The sequence below is a fragment of the Pantherophis guttatus genome, chromosome 5 (genome assembly GCF_059756535.1).
Source record: "Pantherophis guttatus breed Tessera chromosome 5, ASM5975653v1, whole genome shotgun sequence".
NCBI lineage: Eukaryota > Metazoa > Chordata > Lepidosauria > Squamata > Colubridae > Pantherophis > Pantherophis guttatus.
The window spans coordinates 33,407,458-33,421,796 of record NC_142067.1 but is presented as its reverse complement, the minus strand read 5'-3'; the positions used below and the strand labels follow the sequence as shown (position 1 = coordinate 33,421,796).

At 33.9% G+C, this 14,339-nt stretch overlaps 1 protein-coding gene across 4 annotated transcripts in view; it reads left to right on the top strand.

The window, feature by feature from the left end:
- SENP7 (SUMO specific peptidase 7) overlaps positions 1-14,339 on the top strand; it is a 41,944-nt gene that overhangs the window by 18,930 nt on the left and 8,675 nt on the right. For all 4 annotated transcript variants that reach the window (XR_015734410.1, XM_034412560.3, XM_034412585.3 and 1 more), the window contains 14 exons: positions 99-202; positions 1,776-1,945; positions 2,429-2,777; positions 3,001-3,167; positions 4,070-4,207; positions 5,555-5,588; positions 6,181-6,360; positions 7,118-7,371; positions 8,835-8,968; positions 10,233-10,349; positions 10,750-10,869; positions 12,323-12,415; positions 12,795-13,012; positions 13,905-13,954. Coding sequence is in view for 3 of the 4 variants with exons in the window: in XM_034412560.3 (XP_034268451.1) it covers positions 99-202; positions 1,776-1,945; positions 2,429-2,777; positions 3,001-3,167; positions 4,070-4,207; positions 5,555-5,588; positions 6,181-6,360; positions 7,118-7,371; positions 8,835-8,968; positions 10,233-10,349; positions 10,750-10,869; positions 12,323-12,415; positions 12,795-13,012; positions 13,905-13,954 (2,128 nt within the window). In the remaining variant the exon portion in view is untranslated. The remainder of the gene's footprint in view (positions 1-98; positions 203-1,775; positions 1,946-2,428; positions 2,778-3,000; positions 3,168-4,069; positions 4,208-5,554; positions 5,589-6,180; positions 6,361-7,117; positions 7,372-8,834; positions 8,969-10,232; positions 10,350-10,749; positions 10,870-12,322; positions 12,416-12,794; positions 13,013-13,904; positions 13,955-14,339) is intronic.

Here is a 14,339-nt window from a genome sequence, read left to right as displayed (position 1 = left end):
TGAGCTATACTTTTTTTGTTTTGGGGTGGGTGGGTGTTTACTTGTTTTTTGTTTTGTTTTTAAATAGAAGGTTAATTAATAATTTTGTTTCTTCCCAGATATGAAAATTATCCAAAAAGATCACATGAAAAGAAACAATCTAAAGATACAGAACTTAGCAATGCTTTGCAGACTTTAAGAAAATGTGATGTATTACTAGAAGGTTTGTAAATAATATATTTTTAATCCATTGTAATATTTAGATAAAACATAAAGTTGGCCAGGATAGAGTTCTCTTTGCTCTAAAGTCAGCACAGTCTCTGTGTTTTTGTACTATTGCAGTGTGTTTTATACAGATTGTTTTATCATAAAATACAGATAAGTGTTAGGTTCATTGATAATTTCATCCACAAAGTCATTTACATGGCATATCATAATTCAGAGATATATAAATTTTATATATAAAATTAAAATATAATTATATTTATATATAATTATATATAAAATATAAAGTTATATATAAATGTAAAATAAATAAATAAATAAATAAAATGTGCTACTTGCATTATAGTTCTATATGAAAGTTTTTGAAGTAATTATTTAAAAATTATGCTGGCCCAAATGCTATAGGACTTAATACTCACAAAGATCATAATGTCAGACATCAAAACTACCTTCATTTTTAATATACTTTAGGATGAAACAGAATGGATATTTTCTTCATTTTCTAATAATTTGAATGATAATTAAATAATTAAAAATATATCAAATAAGCAGATTAAACACACAGACACACACACAATATGAGCGAATATAGGACAGGCTTGAAATTATTAGTAATATGTAGAGGCCTCAGACAACTTCAGTAAACTATTGATAAAAATTTTGCAACCTTCTTAGAGAAATCTGAAAATTGGTCACAAAGAAGGATATTTGTAGTGTGTTATATTTGGAATGAAATTATTTCCTGTTGTAGTGGTTGTGCATCTAGCTCTATCAAAACTAATTGTTTCAGATTGTTAAGATTTTAAAATGTTATCTTTCATATATTCTTCCAACCGTTAATGTAGAGATTGCCAAACTTGCTATTTTAGACTTCATATACCATCAGCCTAGCAGTTGAGGATTGTAGTTTTGCCAAGACATCCAGCAGCCATTGGTTTCCTGCTATTGCCATATTAGCTTTCAGTTTCTCTTTGCATACCATGACTAGCATGTACAAAGAGGAGAAACAGAGGTAGAGTGGTTGTTTTCTGGAATTAAATGGGCTTGAATCAGTGGTGGGTTCCTCCTGATTCCGCCGAGCAGGTAGCGGTGATGATATGATGTCACCGAACCGGTTCTGCCCCCCCCACACCCCGCATTATTGTTACCTTTTATTTGGCCCCACCCCCAATCTATTGCTGCCTCCTGAGTCCCAGCTGATCGGCTAGAAGGAAAAAAACTGTTTAAACTCTTGCCGTGGGGCTTCAAAAGGCCGCCCTACAGCTGATCAAAGTGTTAAAAGGCAGTGTGCTGGTAGACCGGTGCCTCCAAAAATAAATGAGTAGACCGGTGCCTCCAAAAACAAATGGGTAGACCGATACAGCTCTGCAAGCAGTTAAAAGCCTGGTAGACCAGTACCTCTGCTAAATCCTAAAGAATTGTCACATGACCATCAAGCCATGCCTACAAAATAAGCCACGCCCACAGAACCGGTAGTAAAAAATTTTAGAACCCATCCCTGGCTTGAATGGAAGTATGAATAAAAATGTATTTCCATTTGACTCTTCAATATTTCATTATTTTAAATAAAGACTGCAGCATCAATAATAAAGGTCGACACAAGGCAGCAAAAAGACAAGAGGACTTCAAAAATGTTTCTCCTTCTTTGAGGAAATTAAGCTGTCAGAATAATGAAAGCAGAAAAAGAAGAGGTGTTTTCCGTAACCATTGGAATGAAGCTTCTCCCAAAAAATCACTACTGGCAAGTATATATACATATTTGAGGCCAGTAAACTGGGTCTGGCAGGGGCAGGGTATACATTTATATTTATAAACATACACTGCCAATTTGTTATTTATGAGTTTTTATAAGTCTTTGTACCTTCTGTTAGTATATCATTCTTAATTGTTCACCTGAGGAAAGAAAGAAAGCAGACACAGACTACTAATCATGTGATTGGTGACAATACTCATGATTCACAAACATTTTCTGTTAAGTATGAGAGAGAACATAACAGTGATCTACAGACCTCCCAAAACATAGGCATTTAGAGTCTGGATGAAATGACTCAGCCTTCCATCCTTCCGAGGTCAATAAAATGAGGAGCCAGATTATTGGGAGCAATATGCTGACTTTGTAAACTGCTTAGAGAGGTCTATAAAGCACTGTGAAGCGGTATACAAGTCAAAGTGCTATTGCTATTCTAAGGCTTGAAAGAATCTTCAATTCTTAATATTGTTACAGAAAGAACACAAGACAGAATCAGTTCAGTCACCTGGCGACCAAGATTCAAGTGAGAACCACCAGAATCTTACACCCAGTCTACAGGAGGAAAATATTCAGAAGCCTTTGGAATCAGATTTTAATGAAACATTAAATATCACTGATCTAGGCACTACTGGATGCTGTCCAAGCAAAAATAATTCAAACTCTTCTCCCGATAGAAAGCTATATTCTTTCACCAATGAGGATAAATCTATTTTGTCTGTAGTCAGCTCTTCTGTGATGGAGGAAGTGAATACAACTTCACCTCTGAAAAATCCATTGAATAAATCTGAAATGAATACGGAGACTGCTGAGTCATCAGAGCCAAGTATGTATTTTATAACTTTTTAAAACTTGGATTGGGTAGACACAAATGAGTTCAAACAAATAAGATATACTAATTTAATCAATAATAGCGTGGGTTCCCCACCTCTAGTCTGTTGACCTCAGCTGTGGCATGCCAGAAACCGGGCCGTGCAAACAAGCGAAGGTTGCAGGCAGCACATAAAAACATATCATATCATATTTATGTTGCTTTTATTTTATTTCAGTCATCCTTTCTAGTGATGAAGAAGAACTTTCTGAGCTACAGGATCCTGAGACATATTTCCAGACTGAGAAAGACCATGAAGAGGAGAAAAGTGATAAAGAACAGGAAAATGTTCTACATTTATCAGAAGATCCGTCACAGTATGAGACTAAAAGCAAAGCAAAAGAAGTAATAAATGTTTGCTCTAGTATATATATGTTAGAATTCACACCTTGGCACTATGCAGAAATAATAATTTTACATATTTATTCTCTCATCAATCGTATAGATAGCAAAAAACAATTGTAATCACATTTACACAGTCTACTTTTAATATGTATGGGTTTGAGAGAGAGACTCAGAAAGGTATTAAATGCTTTTTTTTTAATGAATTATTACACAGAGACTAAAAAGAATTATTAACAAATACATCCACCCAGATCAGAATGGTTTTATTCCAAGAAGACAAATTAAAAATAATATGAGACTAATAATAGATGTTTTAGAATACTACAAAAAAAATTCGGATAAAAATTGACATTAATCTTCTTGGATGCGCAGAAAGCTTTTGATAATTTAAATTGGAAATTTCTTATATTAGGAAAATAAAAATAGAGACACAAAAAAGGAGATGAAATATATAGATAAAAATTGAGTACCAATTAAGAAAAATAGTAAATCAAAGAGGGAATTTAAGATATTATTTTGCACGTAAATGTGTAGAGATATAGATAAGAATATGAATATAGTTTACTGATGTGATTATTCAAAAAAAAAAGTCGCAAGACTTGATTTATGTTTACTCATTGTGTATGTTGTATTGTCGTATTTATGTTTTTTTCTTTTTAACCAATAATTTTTTTTTTTAAAGGTATTAAATGCTTAGTGATTGTATAAAGGGCTTCTTTGTATGATTCTTGTATATCAGGTATTCAGTACAGGAGTAAAATACATTATCTTTTGCCTCTGTTTATGGTTGCTAGTAAAAATTCTGAAATCATAATAAACATTTGGAATTTGGAGAAGCTATTTTAGAATAGCTGAATGGTTTGTTAGAATGGTTAATTAATTTGTCCATTTTTTTTTCATAGGTATCAGATGATCCACTTGTTCTTCATTCCTCTGCAGATCACAGCACCATCATTGAACATGTGCCCCTTGCCTTAGATATAAAGTTTGAAAGGCTGTATTTTGGAAAATATAAAAGCGCAGCAGCAGGATGTGCTAGAGTAAGTTTATGTTATTAATTGAAGCCAGGCATCTTCCTCTGCAGAAATCTACTTTTAAAACTGAATTGTAAAAAAATCTAAATAAATTTGTGATTGTAACATTGGAAGAATAGTTTGGCTCTGCAGAGATTCAGATCAAAACAGGCAGCGATTCACAATGAACATAGGGATGCACAGAGCCATTAAATCTGATAATATGTTTTCAAGGACTGTGCATCATCAGCAGAGAGCAGTCCAACACGTGCTAAGTGTGTACCTACACTTGCTCATAATTAGTTTGGCCTGTGAATCTAAATTTCCTCTGCACAATCCTAAAGAGTAGAGAATGAATAACCTATTTTGTTTTAGGGTCATAATCTTGCTCGTAACTCCAAATTACTGAAATAACTGACATGTAGGCACAGTTAAAGTATGTAAGATTTTGGCATGGGTTTTTATGCGTGCATTGGTTATACAGCTGAATGTTCAAGGAATTGTTGAAGTAAAAGAAATAATTTGGAAGAATTGGTGAACATGAAAGAATGGTATCAATTATTAGTTTTGGACTGGGTTTCCTTCAGAAATCCAATCCTCCTAATGTATTCTTTGATTAACTGAGAATAGATACGCACTTTCAAACAAAGGATCCATCTTTCCTTTTGCTCAAGAGAACTAGAAAAAGAGAATAATAAACTTCAGATACAGTCTCCAAAGAAGTATTAACATTTTAAAAAGTAATGTGTGAACAGTTTGGAAACTGTTACTATTTTTAAAAAAACTTTATATCTATTGAAACTTTCTATTATATATAATATTGTTATCAGTTTGAATGAATGTTTCAATTTGTTCCTCATTATAACTGTTACCCCTTTAACAATCAAGTGTTATTCAACAGTTTTCACCAAATTCTCCTAAATCCTCCATTTAGTTCCTACTGGTATGCTCTCCACCCCCTTTTGTGATTAATAAAATAAACTTGCCACCTACAGTCATATATTGAGTAGTTAGCCATATAAACCAATAAATAAACTTGATTTCCACTTACATAAATTTATTTGAATGTCTTTTTGGAACTTTATGAAAGGAAAATTGGATGTTTACTTAAAAATAATTTTATTAAATTGAGGGATGCCTTGCGACTGACATGAATTTAAACAAAGAATACAAGTTATCATAAAAATCTTAGGTGTGTTTAGCATTTTAAACTTTTAAAACTGCAATAGGACTGTCTGGAAAGACATTAAATAGTTAAAGTATTATTTAAAATATTGTGATCTATTTTCTTACCATACGAATTCTAATCTAAGACTATATTTCTAATACCTTGTACTAAGAAAGTCTAATTTTCTATTTCTTTTTAATTTGAAGTTTACCATCAATTGCTTTACAATCCCATTTGAAGGTAAGATTCTATATTGCTTTCTTGTATTTCCTACCTAAGCAAAGTGATTGACTAAACTTTACAAGAACCTTACTCAAATGTGACTTCATAACTAAATTAGTACTCACTTAATTTCTTTCTTTTTTGGTATTATTACTCTCCTATACAATAAAAAGAGCTGTTTGATCAGTTCTAAAAATGTAATATATGTACCTTTTCATTGAAATCATGGTTCTGATCACTATTATCAGAATAATTCTAAATATTACACTACTAAAGTAACAGATAACCTGGGATTTTTAAAAACCTTCTGACTTTGGTTGACCAAGTATGAAGCAGAAGTATTATTATTTTCCCAATGCTGTTTTCATTTTAAAACAATTATAAACATGATTGTCAAAAAGTGAGCTCAGCATAAATAATGAGCACAAGTATAATTTTCAGAGACACAACAACCCATTGTATCTGTCAAATCTAAAGTCTGCCTCTGCCCCTTTTTAGACAACACTGTTTTGAGACTGTTAGAGGCAGAAAGGTTACCACTGCATATTTTCCATAGGTCTAGAGCAGATCTGCTATCTCACTGATGTGTGTTAAATTATTTTCTCTACAGTTGCATTGAACAAGAAAATTGTACTCTCAATAGATTCCCTGCACTTAAAAAGATTTGGACTTTGGACAAATAAAGATTCATCCGATTTTGGGAATAGTGCTATCATTTTTCTTTGGCTCTCATTAGATTATACGGAACAAGTTGACAATCAACTAGGAAGTATTATATTAAATAAGCAAGGTATGTGTAGATATGGGTTGCTGTATAAATGTGATTAATAAAATAAATATGGCTTGGAAATTCTAAGGAATGCAGTTGCTTGAGAGAGTGGGTGTGGTTTATATATTATTTCTTTTAATATTACTGCATTGTCTTTTCTGTCCTGATTGTCCAGAATCGCTTTGAAGATGGGCAGTGTCTAATTGAATGCATTAAATTCAATTAAATTTAATTTATAAAAATAGTTGCATTCCCGATCCTTCTGGATACTGCTCTGTCACAAGAGCCATTTCCGATCAATTCTGAATACTGCTGATTAGCATTTTACATACGTTTGTAGTCTTGAATTTTTGGTTTTCATGCAGCTTTGGAAGATGTAAATATTTTAACTCCATGGTATATAGAACCTGTAAACCAGAAATTCAAGAAAATATAGGGAAATCATAAAACAAGTGCAATCTGTGTTGTCATTTATCTTAACTAGATTCAGGCATAATCAACGAATCCTCCTTGTGGATTTCTGGGTAGCAAAAATGTGGATGCAAACCTATAACAGAAAATACCAGTTGTTCTGATTTATGCAGCTTTTTAAAATAATTTTTTTTTTTACCAGCTGGTGCTATTGTGATTTTCATATTTTTGATATATTTTTTTTGATATTTCTGTACATTTTTAACATTGCAATCTAAATTGTTAATTCAGTTTCTAAAGTTAGAATTAATTGGTGGTGGTGGTAATTTTGTGGTCCCAACATTTTTGTTTTCATTATTTCTTACAGTTAAAGGAAGCAAATTCATTTTTATTCAGCTATCTCAGATGCTCACAGAAAAGGAGCAGATAATGCTGAATAGGATAATTGCAGAAATAAGTACAAAGATTCATTCTGCAGATCTTACCAACTTTTTACCTTGGCAGCAAGCCATTGATGAAATCTCATGTGAAGAAAATTCTTTCATGCACTATTGCTATGAAACATTTCAGAAGCACTTAGAAAAGAACAGAACTTCAGTTTCAGCAGAGCAACCCCTGGAGGTAAATACATTGCTCCAAAACAAATAATTTGTAGAATTTGAATTCCTCTGTAAATTTTAAAACAAAACAATTAATTTTTTTCCTGAAGCTCATAAAATTAGAGGTGCCTAAACCAATATAGAATATTGCAATATTTATTATTTATTTATTTATTTATTTATTAATAAAATTTATATGCCGCCCTATTCCGAGGACTCAGGGCAGCTCACAACAATAAAGCAACCAGTTAAAATTATAAAATACATAATGTACGTATATAATTTATATTAAAACCCCCAAAATCTAAAAACCTTCTCAGTCCAGGCTGGGCGATGTGAACAACCATGTTTTTAATTCGTGGCGGAAGGTGCAAAGGTCAGGAGCCAACCGGAGCCCCAGGGGGGGAGTTGATTCCAAAGGGTGGGCGTGCCCACAGAGAAAGCTCTACCCCTAGGGGTCGCCAGCCGACACTGTCTAACTGACGGCACCCGGAGCAGGCCTTCCCTGTGAGAAGGCACCGGGCGATGGGCAGCTGTTACTGGCAGCAGATGGTCCGCCAAATATCCTGGGCCTAAGCCATGTAGGGCTTTATAGGTCATCACCAGCACCTTGAATCTCACCCGGAGGGCAACCGGCAACCAATGCAAGTCGCGCAGGAGGGGTGTAACATGGGAGTATCGGGACTCTCCCATCACAACCCGCGCGGCCGCATTCTGTATCAGTTGAAGCCTCCGAATGGTCCTCAAGGGCAGCCCCATATAGAGAGCATTACAGTAGTCAACGCGGGAGGTAACTAGCACATGAGTAACTGTGCGTAGGGCATCTTGGTCCAAATAGGGGCGCAACTGGCGGACCAGACGAATCTGGGCATATGCCCCCCTGGTCACGGTTGTTATATGATCTTCTAAACTCAACCGTGAATCCAGGAGGACACCCAAGTTGCGCGCCCTGTCTACAGGGGGCAAAATTTCACCCCCTATAGTCAGCGATGGAATCTCACCTTTGAACCGAGATGCCGGTATCCACAGCCACTCAGTTTTGGCAGGGTTGAGCCGAATATTTATTATTGCTACAGTACTTTCATAATTTTGCTACGGTATTTTATATTATTTCAACATGGAAGCATAAGTGCAGAATAAAAATATATTTTCTTGTCAGAATTTATTCTAAATTAAGTTGTTTCTTCCTACTTGCAATACTTAAATTAACTCATCCCTGATGGGACGAAAATTTATAAAAGAAAGTTTAAATGTTCTATCAGGACCTAAGAACAGCTGAATGGTAAACATGATTTTGTCATATTTTATTGCTGTCCAGATGATAGGTTTAGTGAGGAACATGAAATGGCTTTTAATTCTGAAAGCAATACTATGTTATTTTTTTTTAATTTTTTTTTTTTTTTTTTGCAGCCAGTTTAAATGTTTGGGTATTGCCTTCCCATCATACACTTAATCTACTCTAATACAGAACTTTCTTTTTGCCAGGAATGCAAATCAAATCTCAACAAGCCCAATTATACCTTGCTTCAGAAACAACATAGTGGACAATACTCCTTTTCTATTTCTTCTGGGAAAGGAAATGAGTGGAAGGAGTTGCAGGAGACTGAACCTGTGAAGAAGTATGTATGACAGTTTTATGTAATAGTGAAACATCCAACTAATGATACAAGCCTCTACTCACTGTACTAACAACTTACTTTTTATATAGTAAATTGATAATTGAATATACCAAGATGTGTAAAAATAAAATTATAGTTTAAAATGTGTTATTTCATTCTTAGGTATCTACCTTTTAAACCTGTAAAGCTTTATTGTTCAAAGAAGTCAAAGTAGGAATAAATTTTGGTTCATTTATCTCAATTTGTTTCCCTCTAAGAACATACTACATTCATATGGCACTTATGTTCTGGCTGTCATCCTTCACAATAGGATCATTTTGCTTATGTTGTTTAACTTTTTATTTTCAGTAATATTTCAGCCAAAATAGATGCTTATTACAAAGTATGAAAAAATGAAGTTATTCTTGCAAAATCAGGATTTTTCAGTATTCCATCCATTGCAGCCTTTTCCCTGAAGTTGCTTGTCAAGATCAAATGATCATCCAGAATAATGCAATATGTCATTGGGATAAGACATTAGCAACAATTTGAGATATTCCATACTTAACTTGTATCATATACTGCCTCTCCTTCCTCAAAGTGGAAGAGCCTCATCAGGCAATTCAGTATCAGATGAGCTTTCTACAACCTGAGGAAAGGATATGAGCAATTTTTACTTATATGAACAAAAGCCATCAATTCTGCTTCAGAAATCTTAGGCATTACAGTATTTTCTAACTCGTTGAGCTTTAAATGATCTTCTGAAGAGTTTTCCTCAATCAGGGGAAGGAGAACAACTGACCTCAGTTCTACTAACATAGGCCATCCACATCGACATTCATTCGACATATTTGCTAGGCAATAACTTTGTTATCTAGATATGTGATTAGACAGCAGAACTGGGCCAGGACTAGAAATTTAGAGTCAGTCTTAAATAATTGTGTATATTGCTTAATGTAGTCATATACCTTCCTGAAATACGATGTCACATTTAATGGAAAAGTCTTAACACCAATTGGAATTAAAATGTTTAATAAGCATACCTTTTTAAAGTTTTCAGTGTGTTTTCTATTTTTCAGTAATTACATACACTATGTATATGCATATATGTTGTACACTTCTTTCAAATCAAAGCTTTTTTAAAAAATCCTAGATAGAATAAACATTTGGATTTTATGTTTTAAAAATAAACTACGTTTATAGCAAGAAATAAATATCAAATTGTTCAGTCCTAACATTAGTAGTAACTTCACAATAATTATTTCATTTTGTTTTTGTTTCTCAGCTTGATTGTTTATCCTCCTTCACCTGCAAAAGGAGGGCTTGGTGTCACAAAAGAGGATTTGGAGTGTTTAGAATATGGAGAATTCCTTAATGATGTGATCATTGATTTTTATCTTAAGTAAGCAAAATTGATGATATGTTCCTTTGCAGTTGACAGAGTTATTGCTTAATAGGAGACAATTTGGAAAGCTGAAAGAAGTTTCCCCTTCCTCTAAATCAACCTATAAATGATTTTTCTGTATTTGTAGTGATTAAATATCAGCTTGTTGGAAATTAAATTATTTAAGGTCACTCCTAATTATTTAAGAGTGTCAAAAACATGACTTTCAAATGTTTAATGTAAAAGAAATCAGTTGTATAAATAGCCAGTCACTTTATTGCTTTTGATATTTTCTCCAGGCAAACTGAAGAACAAAAATCACAAGAATTACATTTTTCTAAAATGCATATAAATAAGTAACAGAAAACATTTTCATGTAAGAAATAGAACAAAAAAATTTTTTTTGTCTGTTTGGTAGATATCTGCAATTAGAAAAGGCTCCCAAGGAACTTGCAGATCGGTCACACATATTTAGCAGTTTCTTCTACAAGTGCTTGACCAGGACGGAGAAGAACTCAGAAGAAAATCCAAAACTGTCGTAAGCTGATTTTAAATAAGTAACATTTGCATTTCTTAAAACAAAGGAAATGGAACTATTTCTAAGAATTATTCCTGATCTAATGCTATGGATCTCGATAAAAATGTGGCACTTTTCTCTAGTAAGGATTAGTTGATTTAACCAGTGCATTTTTTTTAGAGTTAGGCTTGAACAGCTACAATTAATCTCTTGCATTCTAAGTATGATCAAAAAATTTTGTAAACATTTGGTAAGGGACTGTAATCCAGGAAACTATATTAGTATCACAAGATGGCAATAATTTTTGAGAGTGCATTTTAATAAAAAATTTGTAAATATATATATGTAAACAAAATCTACAATATTTCTCCAAAAACCTTAAGTTAATTGGTTTTTCTTGTTGATGATGCTCTTTCTATCATGATACTTTTTCCTAACACAGTTCCTTTACATTTTAGAATAATAATAATAGTAACTATTATTTATTATTCCCACCATTCTCAGATAACATGCACAGCCAAGGATAAGGGCAAACATAAAACATCTGGAAGGTATCAGTGCAGAAGAGATAACCTTTTTATAAATGGCCAAGTACTCATTTAAATTACCGAGGTCTCTCTGTGAAGCTTAACAAGATTCTAGGTCTCAATTTCTTACATGCATAGCACAGAATGAAGAAGGGAGCTATACTGGCTCCCAGTTGTCTTCCGGGTGCGCTTCAAGGTGTTGGTTATCACCTTTAAAGCGCTCCATGGCATAGGGCCTAGCTATCTTCGAGACCGCCTGCTGCTACCAACGACCTCCCATCGACCCGTGCGCTCCCACAGAGAGGGCCTCCTCGGGGTGCCATCAGCCAGACAATGTAGGCTGGTGACCCCCAGGGGGAGAGCCTTCTCTGTGGGGGCTCCCACCCTCTGGAATCAGCTCCCCCCAGAGATAAGGAGAATCCAAGACCTCAGTGCCTTCCGTCGCGCCCTTAAAACCCATTTATTTAAACAAGCCGGGCTGGCTTAAGATGAAATTTTTAACTGTTTTTAAATGTTTTAAACGTTTTTAATTGGTAAATGAGTTTTAATTGGGCCAAATTTATATATCTTTTAATTGTTTTTAATATTTGTTCTGCATGTTTTTTAATCTGGCTGTACACCGCCCTGAGTCCTCAGGGAGAAGGGCGGTATAGAAATCCAATATAAAATAAAAAATAAAATAAATAAAAGTTCCATTGATCACTCTGTCAGTTCAGATTCATTCCATACAGAAGGAGATAGGATCTTGAATAATTGTACTGATGGGCATTACTACATAATAATTGTAGGGATGGGCCAACTAATCTTGGCCAGCTGATTCACAAAAAGTGAATTTGCCTATTGTCAGGTAAAGACTAATATAATTTATAGGTTCTTTCCAGATAAGAAAATCAATATTTATTTTTATTCTGATGAACAGTATTAATTATTATTTTATATTCACACAGAATGGCACAAAGAAGACACCGAAGAGTAAAAAGGTGGACTCGATATATAAACATTTTTAACAAAGATTACATTTTTGTACCCGTAAATGAAGAGTAAGTTTGATATATACTTTGGAACACAATGTTTTCTGCTATATTATTCACCTCTGTGTGGCTAATGTTCAGTGTGACTGTTTTGGTATATGTAGAGTTTATGTATATGTTCTTGAAAAGCGCATGAAGTCATCTTTAATAAATGCAAGAAATAAAATTAGAAATTTATATGAAACTTATAGTCATAATTTGTAATTTAGATGCTATCTAAAGAAATAAAGATTAATAGGGAAAAATGGCGTAGTAATTATTTTATATCAGATAAACACCTGGCTTAGTGGAAATAAAAATAAAAGAGAAAGGTATTCATAGTTCAAAAAATTTTGTTCGTTCCTCTTAGAGAAGCAGATATGACTTTCCTCTGCCTTTCCTTGTCCAGGTCTCATTGGTATATTGCAGTAATTTGCTTCCCTTGGTTAGAAAAAGTTATATATAAGGATTGTGAAAGTCAACATTTGCCACAATCTGACTTCCAGCAATTTCCACATCAGTCAGAAAGTAACAGTGGAACCATTAGAAAAGAAAGTGTTTTGGTCCTTAGTGATATCTGGTGTGATACTGAAGAGCAAGATATAAAGAGCAACCTGCATCATGAAGGTAATGATTTAAGAATATGTACTGGATTTTGGAGATCAATGAATGAATACTGTTCTTATATATCTTTCTGGTGTGCTTTTCCCTCTATGGCCTGCTTAACTGGCTATAAGGTTTAGTGCATGTTTGCTATCTCATTATAATCCAAGCATACGTATCCTTACATCACCAGGGCCAGTATACCCCATAACCAATGATTCTGCCCAAGTGCTATCTGTAGGGGTATCTGGAGTAAGTATAGGCAACCTTTTGGTAACCCCGGGCCTTATTTCACATTTTCATATAATTTATTTCCAACTTTCTGTTGGTTGAAAAGAAGAAAAATGGGAAGGTAATGTCACTCTGGGATCTTAGGTTGCCATCTTTGAACTATTAATGTGATATTGTAACTTTTTTTTTATTATTTATTTATATGCCGCCCTTCTCCGGAGACTCAGGGCGGCTTACAAGGCGCTAAGCAATAGCCTTCATACTTTTGTATATTTTATACAAAGTCAGCTTATTGCCCCCACAAACCGGGTCCTCATTTTACCTACCTTATGAAGGGTGGAAGGCTGAGTCAACCTTGAGCCTGGTGAGAATTGAACTCGCAGTAATTGCAGGCAGCTGGAAGCTAAATACTACCTTTAACAGTAGCATTAGTCTGCTGCGCCACTCAGGCCTAAGTTCAGCCAGACCTATACCCCTATAAATGTGCCTGTATCAGTTTCTAATTGAAGTGCTATTCATTATGACAAACTCTGAAAGCATGCTGTGTGTGTGTGTATCTGTAGTTGAACCATATTGAAAAGACTATAGATAAAAACAATAAAATATATAAATATCCATTTTCAATACAAAGCCATCTTCCATCCTTAATATTATTTTTCTTTAAACCTGTTTTGTTTTACCTTAGATATTCAACCAGGCACCATAGCTTCAGAATTCAGTTCCAAAGTTTCCAAAGTAAGTATTTTGATTGCATTCATATGATTATATATTTGCATATAGGTTTTGCTTCGGAAGACGTTTTTTATATATGAATGCTCCTTCTCCTTGGAATTAGTAATCAAACCAGGAAATACATTTCATTCTGTGCATGAGAAATTGATTTAGAAGATGCCAAGATACTAATTAATTTCAAAACGTTAATATTCTAACTTGTTCCAAAACAGCTACTTATAGTGTTGTATCCAAATGGAAAAAAAATGGTTTACTTATCAGGGAGATGGGTGGCATACAAATTACATACATACATACATACATACATACATACATACATACATACATAAAATCTATTGTTCAAAGTTGTGACAATACTAAACAAGTGGTATTTACAACTGATCCTCCA